A 27,659-nucleotide genomic window follows, 5' to 3' on the forward strand; every position below is an offset into this window, starting at 1 on the left:
GTAGCCTAATGGATGGGGGTTGGGAACTTGGGACAGATGGATTGTCTTAGCAGGCAGACGCGAGGAATTTCTTAAACGAGTAAGATCGCGTATAATGTAGTTTGCTGAGGGCAGTCAACTATCTCAGCGTGGCGGGCTGTTTATCAACACAAAACTTTGTTGCATTCGGTTCCAGTTGGTTATAACGGAAGACACGCGTAGACTTGATTCACACAGGAATGCTTGAGTACCGCGAGAACTAACATTTCTTTGCTCTTGGAGTTAAGGAACAGCCATAGATTTGCACTGACGCCTCTCTGAGACACAATTTGGGTAAGTAGACCTGATAATATAACAGGCAGGGTCCATTACTTCAGAGTCGTCCTGGGTTCTTATATTAAAATATCTGAATCTGACCGCACAGCCGATACACATAACGTTATCTGAACGCTGATAACAGTGATAATGATAATTATTTTATTGGAACCATTTTCCCTGCGATTAGTTTTACACTTTATTTGCTCATAGCAATAGGCTGCTTTTTAGTCACTTTTATACTTTATCTAGGCTAATTCTGTTTACTTTTGTCCTGAATAACGTTATGTGTCGGGTCAACATCTAATGACATGAAGCGCTTTTCCGTTGCTATAGTCATCCCGAGTAAGTAGATTATTCGGCTATGGGGTCGATTTGTGAAGGTAAGCTTGTTTAGCAGCTCAAGTTTCTTGAAGGGCTACTTTGGTGTCATGCCTGTGGAACAAGGCTGGACTGTTGTCCATTTTCCAATTTTCCACACACTAGCAACTTTCTGCAAAGTAACAACTTTTGTCTTGTTCGGAAGTTTCCCTAAGGGATTGTCTTTCTCACACAAAGCGTAAAGGGATAGTGAGTCCTCCAAAAGTGCTGTCATTACTCATTCATTCACCCTCATGTTTTTCTAAACCTGACTAAGCTTTCTTGAATTTTGGAAGAATATCCTGGTCACTTTTTTGATTAAGTTCTAAAAAAGAATTACGACCGAAGCTATCAAGCTCTGAAATGATGAAAACAACAATAACAACAACAACAACAACCAAAAACATCTTATATCATAAACGTGACCCATGTGGCTTACGTGCAATATATAAAAATAACCGAATAAAATGAAAATGATCTAGCTCTCATTGGCACATTTATGAGAGAAGAATGTTGAGTTATTTTGAGTTTATTTTGCTGCATTGGTTGTTATAGCTCACAAAGCTGGTCTGAATGATTTGTTCCTGAATTGAACTGATGTGAAAATAAGCAGCAATTAAAGACTGCTGTATTTTTTAATGTTTTTTATGTTCTGTATTATATAATTATTGTTCTAGACCAGGATTCTGGATGGAAGGAGGTGCACCAAATATTTCCCAGATGAACTGAAATGTTCATTTGGATGATTATGTTTCACGGTTTTATCACTGGCTCAATATTACTTGTGTTTTGTTTTTTGAACAGAAAACATGGGTGGACCCTTTTCAGGAACCATCAGTTTTAATTTCCACTCACAAATATTTTCAAATTGCTTTAACAGATTGTCCATCATTGATGGATCATCCCTCATTGATGCTTATTACCTGGTGATGGGCCAGAGGTCTACCACAGTTAAATGGGGTTTAGGTCTATATAGACGTGCATGTAAAGGACTACTGGTATCAATACTGTAGAACACTTAAAAATGGGTTGCACCTCTGTTCTGATTGGATCCTAAACAGAAAGGAAAAAGTGCTATGTGAAGCGTTTTCCCTTACCTTTATTTTGCTGTCCAATACATTAGTATAGAGTTTCTGTATTCTCATGTATTGGATAGCAAATTAAAGGTAAGAGAAAACGCTTCACTTGCCTTTTGTTGTTGACGTCAAGGGCTGTGCATCAGTAGACAATTTAGGTAAATGCCAACATGGTCAGGTTGCGTGCCATGCCCTCATTCTCAAAAAGCCATGAACAAAACTATACAAAAGCTAAATTGACTCTGACTAATTTAAATATGTGTTCACTTTCACCTTTGAATATTTTGTGCAGTGAAATATTGGTTTCAGACAGAATGAAACCATTAAAGTTAAGAAGCATTTAGAAACCAAACACTCAAACTATAAGATGCCTGTTGGAATGGGATCTGAACACATAAAAACAAATAATCAAAAAATAGAAACAAATAATTATGCACTTTCATGTTAATTTTATAAATGTTTACCTTTTTGTTACATGTTGTTACGTTTGCCCAATACATATTTTCTTATTGTTTGTCACTTGTAAAATCTGGTTCCTGAAACAAAATCATGCAAAATGTAGCATTTAAAGGTTTCAACTAATAAAAGATATGAAAGCTATTCATCACCATATATACAGTCACCTTTATATATTACCTTTATGCACACAATTCAAGCTACAGGCAGCTTATAAATCAGATTCACTTCATTCTAAGAGTCTAACCTGCGGTGTAATAAGAAAGGGGAAGTGACTAGAACCAAGCTTGGTTTACAAATTTTCCATTCAGACAGTTGATAATCACATGTGAGATAAAGGTTCTTTATTGACATTGATTGTTCAATTAACAACCTTTAACATACATGGACTCTTTTGATTGAATAAAGGGTACTTAGTGGAAAAAAAAAGTTATTTTAAAGAACTGCTTGCTGAAAAGGTCTTTGGGGAACCTGTGGCTTCTATGTTTCTACCGCATTGCTGTGAATCCCTTTGGAACATTTATTTTTAAGAGTGTTGCAACAAAAAAAGTTGTGGTTCTTTTAGTAAATGTGAACCAGAGACTGCTCTTTTTTTAATGAAAAAACATTTGTATTAATACTTACTGTTCCTTAGCAACTTACTACAAGGCACTGTTCCAGCAATTAGCATAGTGTAAGCTGCTTTAGAAAAAGCTGCTAAAGCTGCTAAATGGCAACTAATTGCATTAAGTCATCCACAAATCCAATTGTGCATCCAATATTTTTACACAAAGATGTCCAGCATGTTTACATTTACTTACAACAAAATAGATTAAGAACATTAATATCGCCAATGAGTTAAAATCCAGGAAACCAGATGCAGGGAATCTAAACCTGACGCCTATTTAAATTCATACAGTGAAATGAGTCCTTGTTGAAAATTGCATATGAGTCCTTTAAAATTTCGAAAATTAAAATAAGCCCATGATTTACTCGCCCTAAAGCCATCAGAAGTGTACACCTGGTGTGGGTGAGTAAATCGTGGGCTAATTTTCATTTTAAAGTGAACTACTCCTTTAAGGGCGAAATTGACCTCTTGAGGCAAAGAGCTGTACTGAGCATTTCACTCCTTACCTTTGTGGGAATACAAAAAAAATAATGTGTAAAAATAAAAAACAAAAGCGCTGATGTTGTTAGTAATGTGCATGCTGTGACAAAACAGAATCCTTTCCCTCAACAAAATCCGATCACAGGTCCGCATACAAGATGTAAAGGGCCATCTGTCTCTACTGACCACTTGTGATCAGGGCCTCAAAAATAACAGTTTTGTTTAGAAGCTTTTGTAGCTGCTTGCTTGGAAAATGCTTTCAGGAGTGTTATTGGTTCTATTTTGAGCTATTTGTCATCCCAAGAATCCCTGAAGGAGTTTTGCAGTTTTATTAGATTTCATCTGGTGAGTGGGTGTTAGTTAATTACATATTTAGAGGACATGCCAGTGTTTCTTTTCTGCACTGCTATTCAACATTTCTTTGTTGCATTGTCCTCACTCTAGGCAACACTGAACACAATGCAACACTGCAATCCATGATGTCCAATTTGAATAATTTCTTCCGCATTAACTCTTTCTCTTTCTTATAATCAGCTTATATACCAGCAAGCAATAGCCGTCTAGGTTAACTATTGACCTGATATATCCGGCTATATCGGGTCAATAGTACACGTATCTTAGCTTTCAATTTCACTCTTAAAGGAGAAGTTGCACTTAAGCACTCAAGCCATCCAGGTTTATAAAGGTCGTCCTTTCAGGGTCATGCACCTGAAAATCAATTTAAATATTATCCCTTAAAGGAAAATGTTTGACTGCAGTTGGTAAATGCCTCAGGTGGTTCGCCACACTAAAACTTGGGAACCACTGTTCAATAAATGTGTGTACAAATAAAATTCAGACAGTTGCCGCCTTTAGTGGATGCTTCTCAATCAGATGGTTGCGTCCTAGTAAGGCTGCATGTTTGGGTTGCCACGTCATCAAACTCAGTCAAATGTCTCATTTGAGAGGATCCTTTAAAGACTGCATTCGTTTCATGTTCTTCAAAGGATGCATCAAGAGTATCCTTCGCATCCCCCAATCACCCACAATCCTTTTCACACATTCCAATTCACACAAAAAAATTGCAAAAAATGAATCTGGATTGAGCTTGTCCAATTTCACTGCATAATGCAAGACAAAAAATATATTTTGGAGTTAAAGGTATAATGTTTTCTTTTTCGTTGCTGTATATTAATCACATAATGTTTTACCATGCGTAATGTAAACCACTTGGAGACCACAGATTGTTGCCATTACGTGTGCTGCATTAATAGAAAGCCAGTTTTGCTGTTAAAGTATTTTTCTAATTATAATTTGGAAAAGTATTTTCGCATCATTACCATTCATAACCATAAGCAAAACAATTTTTTTAACGGGCCCCATCAGTTGAAATTGCATTCCGGGCTGCACATCATGCTGCGTATAATGAATCCAATCTGCCCAGGCCCATATGCATGTGCATTTCCTTCATACCCAGACGCTACGCCACTGGATGTAGGCATGCACACTTACTAGACCTTCTCATTCTGGCGTTCAATGCTGAGGAGGACTCTAGCCTAGCCTCCGCAGGACTGGAAGGACACAGCCTCACAAGGAACCAGCCTTCTGTTTGAGAAGCACCCTAAGGCATTCACAAATCCACTCCAGTGGCCTCATGGGATAGTAACTTGCCATTGAATGCACACTTCTGATTCTCAGTGGAAGAATTAGGTCATTGTAATTTTCACTACTGTCGTCAGACATATTGCTCGGCTCACATAATGTTTTTCACACACCTGCATGGAAGTCACAAGTCAAGACTTGGCAAAAGGCCATGTCTTGATGTGTTAAGTTAATTTTATGTAAATAATAGTTTATCTAACACAGTGATGGGCAATGTCGGCCCATGTCCTGCAGAGTTAAGCTCCAAACCTAGTCTAACACATCTGAACAGGCTTATGTTCAACCCTAAATGTTTTTAGGGTGATGCTATACAGGTGATTTTGTTGTTGTTGTTAAAAATCAGGGTTGAAGCTAAACTCTGCTGCTCTGCAGGACAATGGCACTCCAGGACTTATGTTGCCCATCGCTGATAATAGGCTACCTATGCAACTTGCAACAAAACAAACCAGAAAAACATTGCATGTGTGCCTCTAATTCTCTAAAAAATGTCATAAAGCACCGGAGAAACCGTATTCGTGGTTTGCCACGATGGGTGTGCTGTTTACTTATGTGGTCCGTTATAATGTCTGCGCTTATCGTTCTTGCAAATCTGGATTTGTGCTTGTAAGCAAAGAGCAGGTCTGACGTCAGACCTCGACTCACATAGCAGCAGACCGGTCTCTAAACACCGCCCACACTCTCCCAAAACACAAAGCACTAGCAGTCCCTTTTCTCTATCTTAACCTGTCTAGAAACCAAAGCGAAGCGCATCCATGCACGTCAAGCTAACGGGAAATTTAACGCACTTGACGGCAATCGTGCAGGCGCTCTGTTGTCAGACCATATTCGCAGGGATGGAGCACTTACATTACACAGACGTCGTCGGGCGGATTTGAAAGGCATCGGCCGAGATGCACCGAGGCTATTGCCAAGCGCCGATCTATAGTGATACCGGCCGGGTTTTATTATGGCTTTCAGGCGGTCAGCTCGGTAAGTGTATCAGGCTTAGACTGTTAGGCGCAATCTGTGATTTATGACAAAGACACTATCTCTTTGTCCGAACGAATTCTGCAACATCCTTTTAAACAAGACAAGTCAAGAGTAGAAAAAAAAAGGCAAATTTCGCATCTAATTTGTCATGCAACCTGTTTAATATTCCTCCACACCCGTTTTCATGCAAACATACTATAGTTTGCAATGAAGCATTGAACTAAAGTCTGTTCGCTTTGATCTAAGCCTGAGTGGTAGAGAGTCAATTGGGTGCAGATATATAATAGCGACATAAGGCATGGAAAAGAGTTTTTAAAAGCAGCCGTTGTATGTGTTAACTAACTGTTACAGATGTGGATTTGACATGACAACAGATACACCTGCCTGCTTGTCTCCGTTTTTCTGTCATATTGAATTTCTCCCTGCTCTGGCATTGTGTTTCTGTTCATGGCTTCTCCTTTTGAAATTATTCGCATGGTCACGCTCTTCTTTTTTATTGCCTCTTTGTTTGTCTTTTATCATTTGACTCTCTCTTATTGAACATTTCACTCTCCTTCTGTGCTGCACAATATCATGTCGAGGCTAACAGTTCTCCTCTTGGTCACAGGAGAATGCGGTGGCTGGGATGTTATCGGCTGGGGCCCGTATGGAAAGCACTCTTGGTATTTGTTGTGATCGCTTTTGCTGGGCAACTTCTGGGAGTCATCTTCAACAAAAGGTAAGAAAACGTTCCCATTTCTATTTTCATTCTTTCACAAATATTTCTTCTCCTCTTGTTTACTGTACTCTTTATACAACATTATAAAAAAATGCTTAAATACATAGAAGGCTTGTTTTCATTTAACACTCAGTATTACGAAACAATGTTGCTTAAATGTTTCTGGATTATTTACAGCAGCAAAATAACTTCAAGGCAACTGTGACATGTTTCTAAAGGCTTTTCTAAGAAGGAAATTCATTTTTTTTCTTGTTTACCCCCCCCCAAAATATGTCTTTTTTTCTTCTGTTGATTTAAAAAAAGAAGTCACACAGGTTCGAATGACATGAGGGTATACAATGAAAATAAAAATTAACTGTTTAGCCAGTCAAGAATATTGTGTTATTATTCTGTACGAGATTACGTAATTTATTCTAAGAATATGTAATGTGCCTCTTGGCACAAATAAGTGGTTATGCATTCCATATTCTCAGAGTATCTCTGAATTTATTATTTGTGGCTAATCTATTCTCACCCGTTCTCTTTGAAGTGTTTATTCTCTACTTTCTTAATCACTTTATCTCAATTATGTCTCTTGTGTAATTATCTGTAACCTGACAAGCCTTTCTGTCTTGTTTAATTTATTTTCCCCTTTTCAGTGTTCATCCCGTAATTTTTCAGGGAGAGAGAAATGAACAGGAGATTCATTTTCGTTCTTGTTATAATTTTTTTCTTGTCTTTTTTCCATTAGCTGGATGCAACCAGAGAGGCCTCACTCCCTCTACAATTTTCCCTCTGACAATTCCCAAGGGGACTCTCTGGGGTCTTGTCAGCCCCACACACACATCATGTTCCTGAAGACTCATAAGACAGCAAGCAGCACCGTTCTCAATTTGCTCTATCGCTTTGGAGAGGAGCGGGGCCTTAAATTTGCCCTGCCCGTGGGGTACCAATTTGGCTACCCGTTGCCCTTTATCGCCCAGAGGGTGAAAGGATACAGAGGCCCTCACGTGGCAGAATTTGACATTATGGGAAATCACATGCGTTTCAACAAACCAGAGGTACAGCATATGGCATTTGCCATTTTCTCGGACAGATCTGTTGCAATTACACTATGTTCATACATTCATTACATTCATTTTGACCGCTAGATTCCAAACTCTATATCTTTAATGATAAATATCCAAATTTATGAGAGATTTATGCATTTATTGTATTAGGAGATCTTTTAACACCAAACTACATTTAAACAAGTTATATTATACAATTATCAATAATAATATCATTAGTAGCCTACTGCAATTATCACATATTCACAACAGATAGGCTATATTTCCATATCCATTCAACATAACTCAAACAAGATAATAACAACTAAAAGTATCTTATTTAGATATTCTGTTGACAATGAGAGAGACGCGGGAAATGTAACGAGTTATTGCAGATATAAAATTCAAAACGGTCAAAATGCCCGCCATGGCCGTTCTAGGGTTAATCATTTAATCAAATTAATTAGGAGTCCAGGCAACAGGTATCCAGGTATTAATACTGTTTTTCTGGCCTAAAATTGTTTGGGCATCAAACACTTTCTTTATGACACTAGCTATAAAGTTCTTTATGACAACCAGCTATATTAAGATGCTATAATAATCACAATTGTGTTTTCATTAATAATAAATACCAGATAATAATGCAAATTCTTTTGATTTACGCTAGCAGATGTTAGATACTAATTAACTAGCTAGTCCAGAATCTAGTTCAGAGTTTTTGATCAGGAAAAACTGTAGAAATGTCCTCTTCTATAAGCATTTAAATTTGATTTCAGTTACATGATTGAACATGTTCCTATTTGGAATGTTCTTCTCTTTTTCACTTTTGTTACAGGTTGAGAAGGTCATGCCAACCGACACCTTCTATTTCTCCATCCTTCGAGACCCTTTGGCACTAGCTGAATCCTCTTATGCCTACTACAAAAACGTTGCCCCTGCCTTCAGGCGTGCCAAAGGACTGGGAGATTTTGCAGACAACCCCTATAAGTACTATGACCCCAGACTACGAAACAACCATTATGCCCGCAACCTGATGTGGTTTGACTTTGGTCTGGATCACACCTCTAACTTCAGCCTAGCGCTGGTCAAGCGCGGTGTGGCAGCAGTGCGTCGGAACTTCAATCTCATCCTTCTCTCCGAGTATTTTGACCAATCTATGGTGCTGCTGCGCCACGCTCTGTGCTGGCCACTAGATGCTGTGGTTTCTTTTAACCTAAACGCCAGGCAGCAAGTGCCCAGTGGAAGGTCAGGATGGGTGGTCAAGGCAGCTCCGGCCCCCTTGACTTTAACAGACAAGCAAAAATCAAAATTACGTGAGTGGAATGCTCTGGACTGGCACCTTTACCAAGCTTTCAATCTCACTTTTTGGCAGGAAGTAGATCGCTTTGGGCGTAGTCGGATGGAGACTGAGGTGGCCTTGCTTAGGACCAAAAGGGAGATTCTCACTCGCATTTGCTTACGCGACGGCGGCCGCCCCATAGAAGCCAGTCGTATCCGAGACAAGACCATCCGCCCTTTCCAGAGTGGATTAGTGAAGATCTTGGGTTATGAGTTGCAGTCGGGACTGGACAACACCACGTGGGAAGCTTGCCTTCGCATGATCAGGCCTGAAATTCAGTACAAAGACTTGCTGGATCTTCGGCAATTCCCGCGAGCCCAGCAGCCCCCAGTCGCTGGAGGGCTTCCAATAAGGAGGGAGTCCTCAAAACTCAGGACTGAAGACCATGGGGGAAAGAGATTTGTGGAGAAGGACTGGGATGGGACCATTCTGCTTCGGAATCGATCCTTAGATCATCAGATTGATTCAAAAGTAAGATTTAGATAGTGGTTGCACCTTTTTTGCCTCAAGGTCAGTAGTTCTGACCCATTTTGGCTCCACGGGCCTCTGTGCTGCACTACTAGAGGAGAAGGGATATCCAACACACCACTTTTTCATCGACTCTTCCTCCTCATTTTACCCTTCTACACTCTATTTTTTACAACAGTAAGTGTCGAGGTGAAGAGGTACATTGCAGTGGCTGGAGTGATATAATGGTATAAACATGCCTAGATGGTGGCTAAGCGCATAAGCTCACTGTTGGTGAGTTTGATATTGAGAATGAGTGAGAATGGTGCTTCCTTGTCCATGCCAAGTCATGGAATGGTACAAAAATAAGTGGTTGCAGTGTTTCAAACATATTGTTTAACCTACTCTTAAACATATGAAGTATCTTTGGTGCATACTAACGTTCAAAATTTGGGGTTAGTAAAATTTGTTTTTCAAGAAATTAATACTTTATTCAAGTGGGAGCATGAAATTGATCAGAAGTGACATTGAAGAGGTGTTTGATTATGATTTCACTTTTCTAACTTTGGTTAGTGTGTAATGATGCTGTTTGAGCATAAACAACATCTGCAAAATTGCAATGCTCAAAGTTCAAAGCAAAGGAAGATATTTGCTTTTAAAGAAATTGTTTTTAAGGACTACAACAAACAGAACACAACAAAAATGTTAGTAACATCACTAACCCAAAATTACATAAACCCCGCCCCCAGGAACATGTTGAGAAGAGGAAGAGTTGTTGTAGTACACCACATTTGTGAGTCTGCTCGAGCTATCGCATCCGTATTTTCACATGCGATACAGTACGTAACACAAACGCAATAGCATGTCACTCTGTCGGCATTTTACAACAGTTCCCCCACAAGTGATTTTATAGATTATCATGACAGAATATGCTAATTAATGACTTGATGGTTAACTCTACATCAGCAACATAAATGTATCAACTAACCATTCAGAAACATTTCTGACATTTTAGTGCTTGTCTGTGTGAGGCTAACACACACAAGCTCTTGAAGCTCCGCCCTCTGTGCCGGGAGCAGCAGCTTATTTGTATTTAAAGGGACACACAAGACTACATTTTTTTTGCTCACCCTCGAAAAAAGACAATATTAACATGCTGTAAAAAAATATTTTGAGCTTAAACTTCACATAAACACTCTGGGGATATCCGAGACTTATTTTACATCTTGTGAAAAGGGGCATTACACCACCCCTTTAAAGCCATTTTTAATGTTACAAAAGATTTCTATTTCAAGGAAATCCTGTTCTTTTTTGAACTTTATAAATATTTGTTCAAATATATAACATTGATAATAATAAGAAATGTTTCTTGAGCTCCAAATCAGCATATTAGAATGATTTCTGAAGGATGCTGAAGTAATGATACTGAAATAGAAAACAGAAAATTGTAATAATATTTTACGATATTACCGTTTTTACTTTTTACTTTATTTTTGATTAAATAAATGGTGAGCATAAGAGACTTCTTAAAAAATAGGCTTCCATTTAAATAGCTATTCGATATTGGAAATGCAAAAAAAATAAAATAATAATAATATGAATATACATTTTTTTTATGAAGACATTCCACAAAAGTTGACCCTTCATAGTCTGGCACACATTCGAGAGGTTTGAATTTAATTTTATATCCATTTATATGTTTTTTTGTTTTTGTTTTTTTTTAAACGGGAATCCTGCCAGTATTTTTTAATTGAATACATTGCAAACTTTTATTTTATATGCTTCACATTCAGTTTTAAAAACTGGGAACTAAGAGAAGACACAAAAGCAGGCTTGCAATAGTTCGACTTTTCGTGCAACATTATAAGCTATCATGAGTCCCATGGGTCTGGGAGAGCAAAATCTCAAGTTTTTAACACTGTGAAATACTTATGACCATTCATATAGGGCAAAATGGGCTGTAGATTTGTATTTATCAACCTCATTGATTGGCCAATGCACTTCCTGTACCAGTCTGTTTACCTCTTGATGTTTGCTAGTTTGATATTTTCTGCATTTTGATTTTGAGGTTTTGAGTAAAAGAAAAAATGATGGTGAATGTTTATTAGCATGATAAATGCTGTCATTTCTGAGGCCTGTCATAGACACTTTAATGACCAGAAAATACTCCTCCTGAAAATCCAAAACTCAATGGTTATTTTGCCTTACTATTAGTACCTTTGTGAAGCAGTGCTTTAATATCAAAGCTTGCTGTATTTATTATGCTTTTGTATAAATTTCTCTGTGTATCTACTGCATTTATACTCTCAAACTTAAATGATTTTTTTTTCTCTTATTGTGAGTGCTGAGAAAACATAGTGTAGAAATTTGACTGGAATGCACTGTGCAAATTGCCCCTATCAACAGCCAGCTTTTTGAAAAATTTCAATGCACAGAGCAAGACGTTATTGTACATTATGAATTATTTTTTGTCCTCTGTTCTAATTCAGACGTTATTGAAATGAAGAAAACACTAGGTATGCTCACTGTCGTGCCTATTGTTGTGGCATTTATTGTATAGTTAGGATGCATGGCTATAAGTAGCAATCATTTCCTTGTGTAATTGATACAAAACTGCAAATTTTTACTTGCATTTTAATACCCCATTTCATTTTAGTTTAAATCGTACAATTGCCAGTTAATTAACTGTTTTTATCGCTGAATTCTCCGGTCTGAGTAGCTTCTGTGTTTGCAGATCACATGCAGTAATTATTGAAGGAGCTAAATTGATGCAAGTCTGAAGATGCATTAAACGTATTATATTTTGCATAAAAACCTTGATTTGATAGTGTTCAAGCCACAATGATTCATTTTGATAATACCCTTTTCTCTTTAAAAAACTCTGATGTTGGCTAATTGAATGCTTCTGCCAGTAAAAAGAAAAGATTAATGCTGCTGCTGTAAAACATTTGGAAGAAATTCACCCTAAATTGAATTTAAGCATTGGTTTCCTGTTCAGCTTGAGAATTATAATAACTTTTTAGTGAATACTCTTTAATGAGATATGTAATAAGTCTGGCAATATTGTGCTGTAATGCCTGCATCTCATTCAAATCAGTAGGTTTTGTGTCCTCATGACTCTTTAGGTAGATTATCTGTGGTACGCAATTTAAAGATAAACCAAAGAGGTACTGATATTTCTGTGCTTGGAATCTTGATTTGGCACACAGTTTTTCATTACATTCTTTGACTGGAAAATTAATTCAGAAGGCGTGCAAAGGGGCAAATGCAGCCCACATTCTGCATCTTTGCAGTTTTGATGCAACTGACATCAACTATCATCTCATAACGGAATAAAAAGACACGGGCAGAAAGTTAATTAAAAATTGTGCTTTCCAAATGAGAAAAATGCTACACTGCTCTTACAGCACAACCTATAAATCAGTATGCGTCATTCAGTTTCATTTGAGCAGGAAAAGTAAACTCAATAATGTCTGTTCTGCACTTTTGAGGCCATAATGCGAATCACATGATGTTTCTGGTTGGGTTTCTCTTTGACTGAGATTTTTCAAACCTGTTTACCATATTTATTATTTTTTGTTACTTGAATATATGGGGAAACCTCTGTAAATATTTTGATTGTGATCAACCTGATTTGGGTTATTGTATGTAGTAAAATAAAACAACTTAAACTTTTACAACTTTTGTGATGAATTTGTTTCAGATGTTTAAAAGCCTTATCATTGATCTCTAAACTGAATGAGATAAGGTCATTACACTGATATGTTGTTATACTAGATTAAACAATGGAAAAATAGACTGGAACTGTAAGTTTGCATATTGCAGTATGTAAATAAGAACGTACTCATGAGTCATGGGCAACTTTATTCAGTTTTGCATTGATGTAAGTTCAATATGCAAAAATTGAAGTCAGTCAATTTAATCTGTGTTGCCTTAAATGAAATATGCTAAAATAAAATAATATTGAAGCATTCACTGACTTCCAAAGCTAGCAAGAAGGGTGAAGGGGCTATAATGCATGACAATAAGGAGTGGTTTTTAATCAGCTCTTAGGTTGAACATTTTCTCAACGAGAACGCATTTTAACTTTACCATATTTACCATGTCATTATCTCAATTAGCTCAAACAATTGCAGTGTTTGCAGTTACATTTAAATTAAGACATTAGACACAGAAACTTCAAAACACTTCTCATGCAATCATGGCTGAATATAATTAAATATTGTTTTGTTGGAAATAATAATAATATAATGCATTTTATTTGAAAATAAGTACAAATAAAGTAATTGAATATAACATATAACATATTCAATTAAATTAATATTTACAATATCCAAAATAGCTAGACCCTTATTTACCCTCATCGACAAGCGACTATTCTCGTCTTGTTATCATCGCGCTCTACTCTATCTGAACTCGATACGCAAGCCTGCCATATAGCGCACTTGAATGTATTGTACGTCAACTGGCAGACAACCGAAATGTGGCAAAATAAGATGAATGTAATTTTTCTTCAATCTGGGCAACCCTAATATGAACTGAGCAGAAAGGTAAAGCGGGTTTGTTTCATTTATTGATTCCAATTTGAATGGGAGTGTTATTTGCAGACTGCACAGGCTAAACGGATAACCTTCGCTGTCTGTCTGCTTGCAGTGCAGTGTGATGGTTATGGTGTTAATGATGGAATCGCAATGCGAATACTTTATGTATTTCCCGGCCGTCCCCATCTCAGACCTGTCGGACCCGGCCAAATACCGGACGCTTCCCCGTCGCAGTCACCTTTATCTGGGGGAAACTGTGCGCTTTCTCCTGGTTTTGCGCTCGAGCACTACGGCAGCTGATGGCAGCGGCTCGGAGCATCACAACAGTCGCTCTTGGAGGGAGCTGGCCGGCTCTCTCTGCGCCGTGGCCAGCGTTAGCCCGGGCGACAACCGACAGCGGACACAGCCTCTGTATCACGACTACCACAGCAGCGGGGACGAGTGTGTGGAGGATACGGACGATGATGATGCTGCGGAGGTGGGCTGCGCAGGTAGAGGGGGCCCGAGGTACCGGGGCTTCAGGGAATGCAAGCCGCTCCTCATTCACAACAACCCCGGCAACGGCGTGAGGGAATTCCGCAAGGCTCCTGTGCAGGTGCGTAAACTAACAATCTAGTATTTTTGGATTATAACTGTTCATTATAGAGGTAAAGTTAACTGCTATGAATGCAAATACACTTGACTTTATCTATAATAACACGGAAGTGGTGATATTTCCTGTTACTGTACTGTTTGAGAGACGTGTGTGTCTTGGCTGCTGGTAACCATGCAGAACACATTCCTAATTTATAACTGAGGGTTGTCTTATTATTAATGGAAATAACTTACTGTTTTAGTGCTCGGGCCAAAATGCTACCATGTGTATTCCATGCAGTGTATTTCTATAAAGGTCTTGACTTCAACACTTACCAGTACACTCAGTTAAATTTTGTTTAAAAAATCACCATTAAATAAAAATAAAAACTATTATCATTTTTTTTAAATTATAGAATATTGCAGATTATTCTCATCTTCTCTTCTCTGATGAGGTGTTTACTGGTGTGAGGATGAGATAATAATAACCTCTGTCACTCACATGAGATCCACCAATAGCAAACCACTGTGATCCAATCAATTGCTGATTGACATAATCAAGTCCCGCCCTGTGTTTTCTTGTTCGAGAAGCTGTTTCACTCGGATATACGTTACAATAGGGAAGAAAAGACTAAATACTATTGCAACTTCCGTTTCATTCCAATTAAGAAAGATTTTACACAAAAAGAAATTAACTGCATTTATAATATTATTAAAGGAATATTATTATAGGAGTAGTTAACTTTAAAATGAAAATTTGCCCATGATTTTACTTACTCTCAAGCCATCCTAGTTGTAGCTACATGACTTTCTTCTTTCAGACGAATACAATCGGAGTTACATTAATAAACACCCTGGTGCTTCCGAGCATTTAAAATGGCAGTGGATTGCAACCATCGCAACCATTAGATGGAAGCTCAAAAAAGTGCATTCATCCATTATAAAAGAACTCCACAAAGGGGTTAATAAAAGCCTTCTGAAGCAAAAGCGATAAGTTTGTGTAAGAAAAATATTTAACACATTACAAAGTATTCTAGCTTCTGGCGAAACGGCCATACGCAGTCTACTGCGTAACTTGTGATGTCAGAAGTAGCGTAGTGCGTCATAGCGTAGAGTAAAAATCAGCAGTACGTCCCATTGCTCGCGTAAGTTGCGTTTTACGTTTTGCGTTAAGTAGAATCCGTATATTCATGTGGCCAGAAGTTAGTTATTTTACTTTTTAAAGTTTTAAATATGAATATTTTTACTCAAAATCTGAGCCATGTGGAGCACTTTTATTAGTACTAACTAGAAAAACTGCTTCAGTCTAAAGTTAGTCAGTAGTAAACAAACTTTACAGATTAGCTTTTCCCAGCCCCCTCTCAAATATCTGTATTTCTGTAGTTCACATACAGCTGCTATTTAAAGGTTAAATAACACCTGCAGATTGTAAATTGTGTCTAGAGAATCAGATATGGTCGTGGTCATTTATTTTTTTCCCATATTGAAAACTCTGATGAGAAGCAAAGCATGGTGATTAGTTTTCCAAACAGATTGTGCAACTTAGGGAGGTAGCCCAACAGCCCACTATTGAAATGAGGGCTTAGTTTTTAGTGCTATTTGCTCTGCTTTCTTGGTAGTCCCACCCCATAGTGCAAATAATTTTATATGTACCAGTTGTAGAAGTCAGACATTACAGAGCCATGATGCTCAAGCTTTAGACCAAGGTCGTGCGGCTATCTGGTCTTAACCACAAATTATTGTTCAGGAAATTAGCAAATATTTAAGCAAATACACTACTTAAAAAGCTATTGCTGTCTTAGAAAAGGATTAATGACAGAATGAAGTTTTTGCCAGAATATGGAAAGTTGTGTATGGTGGTGGTGAATGATGAATCATAATGAAACACGAGTTGCGTGGTGTTGCTTCAAAGTGGTGCCTTCGAGAATCTGATGTGATATATAAAAATAAATGCATCATCACTATTCACTACCTCAGTGAAGCATGGAGGAGGTGTGAGGAGCCTTATTATCTCCTGGGTTTGGTGAGCTACTTCCCTCTGAAAAGTAATTTAAGAATATTACACTATGGCTTGCTTCCCACAAATGAAAATGTGTTATCTAAAGAGGAATAATCAGATGTTGTTGTTGTTGTTGTTTTTTCCATCAAGACAATGCTCCTTCCCAAATTGAAAAGAAGTGGCTCAGTGGCCATCAGGCTCATGTTTTGGATTTTGACAAGTCCAGATTTGAACCCTATAGTGAATATTTGGTCTCACACATGATTATACTCAATTGAACTAGGAGGCATTTTTTCAACTGCTCATGATCTGGTTAAAGCCAAGGAGTGGAAAAACACTGACTCTTCTTCCTTTAAAAAGCTGTCTGCAAGTTGGGGAAGGCTATTCTGTGCTAAGTTACTTTATCTTCACTATTTTTGTGCATTTTATGCTAATTTCCAGAACAGTGATTTGTGATTAAAATGGTTAAGACCATTAAAAGACCATTAAGTATTGTGCCATTTTTTTGCTTGGCCCATTTATTTCTTTTGCCCAGGAATGTATATTAGGAGAAAATTATTATTATTAAACCTATTGTAGAAGACCTCTAAAACAAAATTAGAAATCTTTAAAATGGCATAATAAGGGCGCTTTAACTCGTCCCATGTCTCATGTTTCACTTTGTTTGTCAGTCTCCTGTAGATGAGCCAGTTGTTTTAAGTGATGAGGTCATCTTCCCTCTGACTGTATCCCTGGATAAGCTCCCTGTCAACACTCTCAAAGTAAAGGTATGGCTAGTGTTTTTATCTTCACATATGCATGTGCATTCATGCATGTGGTTATGTGTTTTGCATTTGGTATTGAGGTATAAATAGAACAGGAACTAAATAGAACACGGTTGTGCCGCTGACTTGTACATGTTTGTGCAAGGTTCTTCTAATACAAAGAGTGGGAGTGCAAAAAATGATTAAATCAAACACCAGTGCTCACACTATGCCACATCACCTTGCATGTGTTGCTGATCACACTTCTGATTATGTGTTCATGTTTGTGTGTTACCTCCATGAAGATAATTGTGACTGTGTGGAAACAAGAAGAGGAGAAAGCTGAGATCCAAGAACATGGCTACCTCAGCATCCTCCAACAAAAGAGTCCTTGCCAAACTTTCCGCCAGGATCTAAACACCTTCAAAGCGCAGGGTGAGCTCTTGCTTCCTTCAGCACAATACTGCATGATGTCATTAATGAATCAGGAGCTCTGGGATCTGCCTTTTTCACTTTTATGTATTTTTTAAAGGCATTTTCCTTTTAGATACATATGCTGTTTAGAATTTAGAATGGTGGTTTTAGATTGGTATAATTTTCTCTTGTTTGCTAACAGTCAGCACCACACTCAACGTCCTGCCCCCTCCCGCGGTGAAGTGTCAGCAAATGACAGTTTCAGGGAGACACTTAACTGTCCTCAAAGGTAATGTCAGCCCTATTTCTCTTTCTCACATTTTATGAGCACACATGATACATATCCACTACCATTAAAATGTTTGGATTCAGTAAGATTTGTTTTTTTTAAAGAAACTGTTTTAATTTTATTCAGCAAGCATACATTAAGTTGATCAAAAGTGACATTGAAGATATTTATAATGTTAAGCTTTCTATTAAAAAAAAAACAAACAATGCTTTTCTTTTGAACTTTCTTTTCATCAAAAGATTACTGGGGAAAACGGATCTCCGTTTCAACAAAAATATAAAGCAGCACTGTTTGCTACTGATAATAATAAAATAAATGTTTCTTGAGCATCAAATCAGCATATTAGAATGAATTTTGAAGGATCATGTGACATGATTGGAGTAAGGATGCTGAAAAATCATATACAAGTAGAAAACATATTATACATTGTAATAATATTGCACAATATTACTCTTTTTATTGTAAAAGAGATCATAAAAATAAATAAAAAGAGCCTTGATGAGCATATATATATTTATTTATATAAATATAGGCTTTATTAATATAATTGATTCTCTTAAAAAAGAAGGCCTCTTATGAGTTTTTCAGAACTGTGAGTGTCTGTCTCTTCTGAGTATGATGTAATGCTTAGTGTAATGTCTGAGTATGTCTTTAGTAATCCCTAATGTAAGGGAGTGAAGAAATATATATTCATATCTCATTGTAGAATTATTCCCATATCTATTCACACAGTCTTCAAGGGAGGATGCATGGATATGTTTGTAAAATATATATTTATTACTTTATTAGACTGTCCTTTATCTGCCAACTATGTTCAAACATTGACCGTTTCATTCGCTGATGCACTACATGCATTTTGTCATCACCGCTATTGTGTAAGCACATCAGTAGACACCTTTGTGCTAAAATGGTACGTGTGTGTGAGATGGGCTGTAGGCATTATGTTTCGCTTTTGTATGCACTTTCTTTTTGATCTTTGTGGCTTCCTGTCTCCTTATGTGATAGACGTCCTGTTTATGTATATGAACATCTGACTGTTTCAGTGTTAAACGGGAGTTCTCAAGAAGAAGTGTGTGTGCGTGACGTCAAAATTTTTCCCAACTTCAATGCTTCATACTTACCAGTGATGCCAGATGGCTCGGTGCTGCTGGTGGACAATGTTTGGTAAGAGAAAACACATTATGCGTGACCTCACACACCTGCAAGTGTGATTGCAGTGCAGTTATCAGTCTATTGATAACGTCCTCAAACATTCTGGTTAGGGTTTGTTATAAAGTCTTGTTTTTACAAAGTTTAGGGTTTTGTTCTTAAGCGAACTACAGTATATGCTATTGACTATTCAACTTGAAACGCTTAACAGAACATTAAAAAATTGTGTTGTAGATAACACAAGATCTGTTGGACTATATATTGACTTATCATACATATTAAGAAATTTAAGAGAAAAGTTTATAAAAGTTGTACAATTTTCAGCATTCAAAATGTAACCAGCCATGAAGACGTCAACATAATTTTTGCGTGCTTTTTTAAAAAAAAATGTGACGCATACTTCCTAGAACATATTTAACCATGTAATTGTTCTTTGAGGAAATGCAAATCTTGGTATTAACTGTGATGAATTACAGGGAAAATAAAGTCATGCATTTGGATTTTTGTACCATTCTTTAATAGGAAATCACAGTCTCTCTGTACGTTCAAAAAATAACCTTTTCGGATGTTTGAAAGGTTGTTGATATTATGTTTATCATCTTTAATCATCAGTCAGGAGAAGTTACCATGGCATATCATTTTTCGGATGTTTGATAGGTTTTTGATATTGCATTTATCTTCTTCAGTCATCAGTCGGGAGAAGTTGCCATGGCATCGTTTTATAGAATGGACAGCGAGTCTAGCCACCTTCCCAGCATGCTCAGTGCTCTAGAGGAGCAGAACTTTCTCTTCCAGCTGCAGCTCAATAACCAGCCAGAAGATGATTCAACGGAGGTAGGCCATCAATCATTATGTACTACATTACATAGTAAAAATTTTGTTTGGGACAGGCTAAAAAATATACATCTCACAGCCTGTTTTTTGTGCATCTTCTTTCTGATAATTTAAAACTTTGATGTTATTTAAAAACAAAATAAATATTTTTAATAAAATGTCATGTTTTTGTTTGCTGCAGGGACTGGAGGTGCCATTAGTTGCAGTCTTACAGTGGTCTACTTCTAAACTGCCCTTCACCAACTTTATCTACACTCACTATAGTCTCCCCAGCGTAAGACTGGACCGACCGCGCTTTATTATGACCGCCAGCTGTCCCAGTGCGGTCAAGGCCCGTGAGCATTTCCGAGTGCGATATACCCTCCTCAACAACTTGCAGGACTTTCTGGCAGTCCGACTAGTCTGGACGCCTGAAGGTGAGGACCTATATTATTTTCGTAAACCGAAACTAAAACTAAACCAATTGGTCAAAGAACATTTTCGTAAACTGAAATAAAATAGATATTTCAACAAAAATGAAAAACTAAAACTAAACTAACAACAGTTACTGGAAAACTAACTGAAATAAAATAATAATTAGCAAAAATAAAAAAGCGTTTTTGTAATTAATACTGTAAAACTTTAAATAAAAGCCCAGGCTTTTATTTTCCCAAATCGTCGAACTGCACCGGCTTGTATTTGAGACAGGCTTCTATATGAGTGATTTAGTGTTGAGATGTAAGCCTAGAGACTCTAATCTCTAAAAATCTCCAAATGTGGTCTTCCGACCTTTTACTATCTTAACTAACTTAAATTTATAGAAAATTTTAAAATGATAATAATTTGAAAATGATATTAAAATCAAAACTAATTTAAAAATGCTAAACTATAATAACCCTGAGGACTGGTAAAATGGTAAAAAAAAAAAAAAAAAGTGGCTTAAGTATAAGAACAGAGTGGCCAGGGTTAGTGTCAGCTTTGATAGACTGTATGGTAAGTATATGGACGAATATATTATATGTTTTTATTAAATAGTGTTTTTAGCATTGTTTAAACACTGTTATAGTATTTGTAAATATTTTGAATTATCTTTTAATTAGATATTTTCAGTTTTGTTACGAGGTTTTGTCATTTTTATTAGTTTTTTTTACCTTTAGAATTGGTTTAATTTATTTGTATTTCACTTTTAATTTTAGTACTTCAACTTATCTTATTTCAGTTAGTTGCCAAGGCAATATTCCTAATATTAAAATTCCCCCATATTCATATTTTATTTCAGATTTATTTTAATTAACAAAAAATGTTTTTAATTAAAAAACGGAAAACCACCCAATCTGGCAACACTGCGGCTGAATATAGTAATAAAGATGAGAGGGCTTTAAGGAATGAGAGATAAATCAATAGATCGAGTAGTGTTGTTTGTGAAGTTGGGAAAAAAGTTTTGCAACACTATCTAGGCTTGATAAAGGCAGAGTAGAGAGCGAAGGTGAACATTTCTCAATGTCATTAGCTCATAGAGGGTGTGGTCCTTTCTTATAGATGTAGATAGCTGAGAGTTTGAGTCTCCAGCTATGACAATGCGAGTATTTGTAATGCCAAATGAGCTAATCAAAGACGTACAAGCATAAGAATCCTTCCTGACTTCATTGCAGAAGGACAAATCAGCCTGTTTTAACTCATTTGTATTTGATTGTAGGTTTTCTTCTATTCTTATGGAAATAGTCTTTAAGGTTATTTGAGTTTTGGCTTCTTTTTTCATTTTTGGGACATTTTGCTATTTTATTCAAAAAGAAATTGCAGAGAGGACAGGAAATGATGGGGAGATCAAGACATAATAACGCATCTCCTGCATGAGTATGCTGCTCATAGTTCCATGTGCCTGATGCATGTGTGCTAAATTCTTGATTATGGCTGAAATGTTGTTGTTGTTGTTTTACATCGCTTTTTTTATTGCATGTCCTTTTGGTTTTTGATCCTCCTATTGTCTACGCAGGTCGTGGACAGAAAGAGGATCCTGCAGTGAATGCAGTGGTGTGTCATTCTCCTCTCAGTAACCTGGGTTACTGTCGGAAAGGCAGTACCCTCTCCGTCAGTGTGGCTTTCCAGATACTCCGAGCTGGCCTTTTTGAGGTAAAGAGTCATTAAGTCTGTGTTGCATGTGAGGAATTCATTGTTCTGTTTCACTTCCTTCAACAAAACCAATGAACTGAATTACTGGATGTAAACACCTCAGTATCCGCTATTCTATCTCCTCTGTCTTTAGTTGAGTCAGCACATGAAACTGAAGCTACAGTTCACAGCATCCGTGTCCAACCCTCCCCCTGATGCCCGTCCTTTGTCCCGCAAGAACAGTCCATCGAGTCCAGCGGTCAGAGACATTCTGGACCGACATCAGGCCAGTCTCAGTCTGGGCCGCTCTCAGTCCTTTTCTCACCAGCAACCATCCAAGTTTCACCTCACAAGGTATACACATTCACACATGATGATCTCCACATATTTTACATGCTGTAAATATGGTTTAATCTTTCAGTGTCTCTCTCTCTCTCTCTCTCACAAACGCACACAAACATACTCTACACAAGTAAACTTTTGTGCACAAGTTTGTTGCACAACCTATCGAGCTGTCTTGGGGGACTTTACCTTTAGATATTCATTTCATATTATAATTTACTAAAGTCTCATTCTTTGTTTTCTATTTCATTCTATTCTGTATGTATAAATAAATTTGTATTTCTGTTCACAGTCTTTTTAACAGTAATAAATAATTAATTTTAAATGTTTATTTTAGATTTGATTTTACTCACATAGTGGAAGGACAAAGTTCAACTGTTAAACAACAATTAACAATTAAAACAACATTTTTTAAATGCATTCCAGATAAAATATTTAATATATAGTTTGGTACAATAACAACATAGACAACCATTTAAAAAGTTTTTTTTTAAATGGTACATTCTTTATTCTATTCATAAAAAAATCACAGATTTACAAAAACATAATTTTTAAAAAACTGTTTGAAAAATGTATTCAACATTGATAATAAGAAATGTGTCTTGAGGACCAAATCAACATATTAGAACGATTCTTGAAGAGTAACTGAGGACTGGAGTAAAGGCCCTTGCAAAATTATTTTCCCCGAAATATTCACACATTAAAAAATAAATAAAACCTCACGTTATGTCAATCACGCTCGCACACTGCCTCCGAAACTTTCATCTGTCACAAAATTTTTTTTTGATTTTCTGCGTTTTTCGCATCCGTAGCAAGCAGTTTGAATGGTGTTTGGTGTTTTGACTAGAGTTGTTTTTGGCGGCCTGTATTAATTTTAGTTTTAGTCTAGTCTTTGTGTCAAGCTGTGGTTTTAGTTTTTATTAGTTTTAGTCGCGTTCATGCTCTTTTTAGTCTAGTCTAGTTTTAGTCAACGAAAACACATTTTAGATGACATAGTTTAACCAACAAAAGACAGTCAATGAAAATAATATTTTAGTCTCTTTTTAGTTATGCAATGCTATTTAACCCAGTCAATATAGTATAAGTACCTAGTAGTATAGACAAAACCAAAATTTTCTTTTAGCCAAACCCATTTCAAACAACCATATCTTCTTATAGTTATCTTATTATATTACTGTTACCTTAGACTCAAGAATACATCCATTCCACACACGGAAGACGCTCTGATTTGAATTTACAACATATTTATTTTACCAAGCAAACATGTTAGAAGTAAATATTTAGCTGCCTTTATATGCAATGAATATTTGTAGGACCTTGATATCAAAACTTTACTCTTCTACGGCAGCATCCTAACCGAAATGGAACATCTTAGTTGACTGATTCACAATTTTCTACATATTCAGGAACTCTGATATAGCATATGGCAAACTGGTACATCCTATGGCAAGCCGTTATAACATTTTAACCTACTAGTCTCTATTTCCATGTTACCAGTACTTATTTTTAAATACTAGTATCTAATCCATTAAGTACTTGTATATATTCATTAGCTACTAGTGCTTATTCTATAGATACTAGTGCTTATTCATTTGATACTAGTACTGATTCATTAGATACTAGTACTTATTCATTTGATACTAGTACTTATTCATTAGATACTAGTACTTATTCATTTGATACTAGTACTTATTCATTAGCTACTAGTGCTTATTCATTAGATACTAGTACTTATTCTATAGATACTAGTACCTATTTATTAGATACTAGTATTTATTCCAAGTATTTATTACTTGCATGAATTTTACTAATACAACTATACAGTGGCCGTTCTGACTAATCATAACTTAAGACTAGTAAAATAGTAGTTGTGACTAGATTAGTTACTAGTAACAATTACAAAAGATACTAGTGTTTAATAAATAGGTATCTATTGAATAAAGTACTAGTATCTAAAGAATAAGCACTAGTAGCTACTGAATAAGTACTAGTACTTAATGGATTAGATACTAGTATCTAAAAAATAAGTACTAGTAGCATGAAAATAGAGACTAGTAGGTTAAAATGATTAAATGTTAAGACGGCTTGCCATATACATCCTCTTACAACCCTTTTCTTTTTCAAATCATGATTGTCTCATTTCTGCAGCACTGATCAATATTAATGTTTGTTTGTATCTTACAGGACAGGCAGTGTTATGGAGCGCAGGGCCATCACCCCTCCCGTGGGCTCTCCAGTTGGTCGGCCGCTGTACCTCCCTCCAGACAGGAACATTTTGTCACTTGACAAAATAGCCAAACGTGAGTGCAAGGTGCTGGTTCTGGATTCACACACCTAAATGCACACGCACCCAGGGAGAGGAGTTACAGATATTCTCAAAGTTTGGGGAAGAACCATGTGTCATGATGTAGTGTAATTGGAAAAAGGGTTTAATGTCCATTGTCTTTCAGTTTCCATTCTGTAGGTATTTATTTTGTTCTTTTTACCAGCATTTATTGTTTACATGCTGTACAGTGTGATTATTTTAAATAATTTCGATGCATTTAATGTTCGGCTACTGACAATTTTGACTGAAGGAATGAAAAGAAAGCATAAACACACAGGGTTTTTATTGTTTATAGGATGTTTCTAGGATGTTTCTAGAAGTTCTGAAAGTAAAAAGTGTATTTATTACTGTTTAAGGGAAGAATGGACGGTTACGGTTACCCAGACAACAACATAGTGTCGGCCCAGATCCAGATAGAATCCACATGTACCAGATGTTGCCCGGATCTGACCCGACACTATATTGCTGTCTGGGTAGTCATGCACAGATCAAGATGGAATCTGTACACTCAGAAATGTCAGATTTCTGAAGAAACTAAAGTTTCTTAAAGAATGTTGGTTTAGTAGTTAAATAGTTTGGGTATTTTGGTAATGTTTTTAGCTAACAATTAACATTTCATGAAACCCATTTTGCTCTTCAAATCCTTTCTGTAAAACTGTTCTCAAAAATCAGTGCAGACAATATGAAGTCAATTTTACAATCCTATTGTAAAAGCATGCAACATGCAAATGTACGGTTTCCCCCTTCTCTGTTTGCTGCTTAGTTTTTTTTAGATGTCTTTACATTTCATTTGTCAACACTGCCAGCATTGCCCATGTTTAATTCCTCTTTGTCATTTGCATTCCACTTTGTAAAAGTGCTTTTAATATTTTCTTAAATACTTGAAAGATGGTTCGCAACTTTGTACCTGCGGGCAATCAGAAAGTTTCTTTAATTTCCAGTCCTGTACACTGAAATGTTTTTTTTTTTTTTTTTTGGTCTGGCCTTTATTATATCTTGCAGTGAAACTCCATGTCACATATATTCCTCACTCAGTCAATAGTCATACACACGTGTTGTTAAATTTATATTTATTTGATGTTTTCATTGAATTATTTCACTGTTGCAATGTTAACACTCCAGTTCATCAAGCTGTGTTCAACTTATAAAGGTTTCCCATGTAATCACTCACAACCTTTCATTGCCTGAGAGCGGATAAATCAAGTCACTTCTGGTTCTTGAAGGTGGAGCTTGTGTTATTGGCTGGTGCCATTTTATTTCTGCTCCTCCTTTTATGGATTTAGAGACATTCTGTCACATTGCTACTACAGTGTGTGTGCTCTCAAAAATGTGGTCTAATGTTTTGCTCCAGAATGATCTTATCCCTCTCCCGCTAGATATCCAGGAACAAATTCCCGGTTAGTGTCAGGGCAGATTCTGGCCATACAGTACTATTGATTTCTATGCATTTAAACTGAACATTTGACTTTCACAGAGAGCTTCATATCTACAACCCCTTTGGCTGTAGTGATAATCAATTATCAACTGGCGTAAAGTGTCACCCCATCGAGCCATTTAATGGGGTTATGATTGATTTCTTTGCATCGATGTTTACATGTAAGGACTACTGAATCATCCTTAGGACTGAAAAAGCTTTTCTTTTGTTGTGGAATATTGCACATGGTTTTATAATGTCTCTGAAGATAGGACCTTGAATGTTTAATTTTTTCGAACTAAAAACTTTGGGAAGACTTCTTATTCTGCAGAAATGTAAAACACACTGATCCAAAACCATATTGTGGATAAAATGTTTTAATATAAACACTGTGATGTTTTTTTTTGTTTTGTTTTTTAAATTCTCATTTCACTTGTAATTTCCATATTTGCATCTTGGTTAGTTTACTTTATTTTTTTGACTATGTATTTGTTATTATTTTATAGTGAAAACTTGTGAAGAAAGGTCACTTAGCACAATTAGACCGTTTATTGCAGAAGGAAATGTTCAGAAAACGTTTGGTATGCTATTCTCAAAGGCGTCAATTTATCACATTTAATTTTCAACAAAGATGTAGATGATATTGTTTTTCTTTTGTTTGTTTTTTGTAAGCACTTTATTTACATTTTTGTAAGTTATTTTAGAAGAAATGTTCAAACAAAGGAGCATTTGCTTTGAGTTAAAACATTTTCTTTTTTACACGGAACAATTATTAGTTGACGTGGCGGGGATGAGAAATGCCAACTCTAACCATTGGATTTACTCCTAGTCTGTATAGATATACTGAGGTTAGAAGTTGACAAAAGGTGTCAGAGCTGTTGAGTATTGTGCTTGTATTGTGTTTTTTGGACTATTTGCATTTTTTAAATGGCAAAGACTTGAAAGAAGCACTCAATCATATAGATAACTAGTCGACAAAGACAATTTTTACTTTTCTGCTCTATGAACTGCTTTGTGCATTTTTGTTTTTATACAGCTTTAATTACAATGCTGTTTAAAGTGTTAACAAAAGTGTTCAGAGTTGTTGGAAATGTGTTATTGGATTGTTGCACTTGAACAAGCTGAATAAAAGCAGTCAGGGGATAAATTGTCTTGTTAACTTATTGACAAAAAATTGCCATAAAATGACTGAAAATATAATTTATTTCATATCAGATGTTCACAGACATTTGAAAATTGCATTGTTTCCCAAATCATATCACAACTCACACCAATAATTACATAAAGTTCATAAATAAGTTACTGAAAGGTTGATAAACTATTAACAGAGGTTTTGCTGGTTGCTTCGCAAAGACATTTGAAAGTGAATAAATATTTTTTTCAAAATCTTTACATATCAACAAATCAATGTCAAAAACCAGGTCAGAATGTTGTTGCCTTCAGCTCGCTGTTGTCTGCTCCCTGCTTACTATCATCCAGATTGTCATAGGGATGATCTGTGAACAAAAACACTCAAATTAAAGCTCATATTA

The 27,659-nt window shown here is 36.4% G+C and overlaps 3 protein-coding genes across 5 annotated transcripts in view; 2 read left to right on the forward strand and 1 right to left on the reverse strand.

Moving 5' to 3' along the window:
* gal3st4 (galactose-3-O-sulfotransferase 4) lies at positions 1–13,095 on the forward strand. Of its 2 annotated transcripts, none has more exons than XM_039656331.2 (4): positions 1–312; positions 6,491–6,601; positions 7,332–7,641; positions 8,465–13,095. In XM_039656331.2, the coding sequence occupies exons 2-4, from the start codon at positions 6,495–6,497 to the stop codon at positions 9,452–9,454; spliced, it is 1,407 nt and encodes a 468-aa protein (XP_039512265.2). In that variant the 5' UTR covers positions 1–312; positions 6,491–6,494; the 3' UTR covers positions 9,455–13,095. The 2 variants fall into 2 exon arrangements, with proteins under 2 accessions (XP_039512265.2, XP_039512257.2); XM_039656323.2 differs by lacking the exon at positions 1–312 and adding an exon at positions 5,574–5,883.
* A 740-nt stretch (positions 13,096–13,835) lies between these two features.
* On the forward strand, positions 13,836–27,499 carry trappc14 (trafficking protein particle complex subunit 14). Of its 2 annotated transcripts, XM_039656310.2 has the most exons (11): positions 13,836–13,965; positions 14,069–14,551; positions 17,200–17,295; positions 17,577–17,706; positions 17,888–17,974; positions 19,018–19,138; positions 19,810–19,957; positions 20,139–20,373; positions 21,930–22,066; positions 22,200–22,399; positions 24,572–27,499. In XM_039656310.2, the coding sequence occupies exons 2-11, from the start codon at positions 14,078–14,080 to the stop codon at positions 24,723–24,725; spliced, it is 1,782 nt and encodes a 593-aa protein (XP_039512244.2). In that variant the 5' UTR covers positions 13,836–13,965; positions 14,069–14,077; the 3' UTR covers positions 24,726–27,499. The 2 variants fall into 2 exon arrangements, with proteins under 2 accessions (XP_039512244.2, XP_088985754.1); XM_089129628.1 differs by having other exon boundaries at positions 13,838–14,551.
* zanl (zonadhesin, like) overlaps positions 27,313–27,659 on the reverse strand; it is a 38,386-nt gene continuing 38,039 nt past the window's right edge. The window contains exon 85 of the mRNA XM_039656294.2: positions 27,313–27,623. Within this exon, the coding sequence (XP_039512228.2) occupies positions 27,550–27,623 (74 nt within the window). The 3' untranslated portion in view covers positions 27,313–27,549. The remainder of the gene's footprint in view (positions 27,624–27,659) is intronic.

The sequence above is a fragment of the Pimephales promelas genome, chromosome 1 (genome assembly GCF_988280905.1).
Source record: "Pimephales promelas chromosome 1, fPimPro1.hap1.1, whole genome shotgun sequence".
NCBI classification, from domain to species: Eukaryota; Metazoa; Chordata; class Actinopteri; order Cypriniformes; family Leuciscidae; genus Pimephales; species Pimephales promelas.

What these genes read in the sequence shown, in the direction of transcription:
- gal3st4 (XM_039656323.2), top strand. Translation starts at nt 5,861, where the DNA reads ATGGCTTTCAGGCGGTCAGCTCG. An exon ending in GCTTTCAGGCGGTCAGCTCG is followed by an intron (nt 5,884 to 6,490) that starts GTAAGTGTATCA and finishes TCTTGGTCACAG; the next exon opens with GAGAATGCGGTGGCTGGGAT. An exon ending in GGAGTCATCTTCAACAAAAG is followed by an intron (nt 6,602 to 7,331) that starts GTAAGAAAACGT and finishes TTTTTCCATTAG; the next exon opens with CTGGATGCAACCAGAGAGGC.
- trappc14 (XM_039656310.2), top strand. Translation starts at nt 14,078, where the DNA reads ATGGTTATGGTGTTAATGATGGAATCGCAATGCGAATACTTTATGTAT. An exon ending in CAGAAGATGATTCAACGGAG is followed by an intron (nt 19,958 to 20,138) that starts GTAGGCCATCAA and finishes TGTTTGCTGCAG; the next exon opens with GGACTGGAGGTGCCATTAGT. An exon ending in ACTAGTCTGGACGCCTGAAG is followed by an intron (nt 20,374 to 21,929) that starts GTGAGGACCTAT and finishes TTGTCTACGCAG; the next exon opens with GTCGTGGACAGAAAGAGGAT.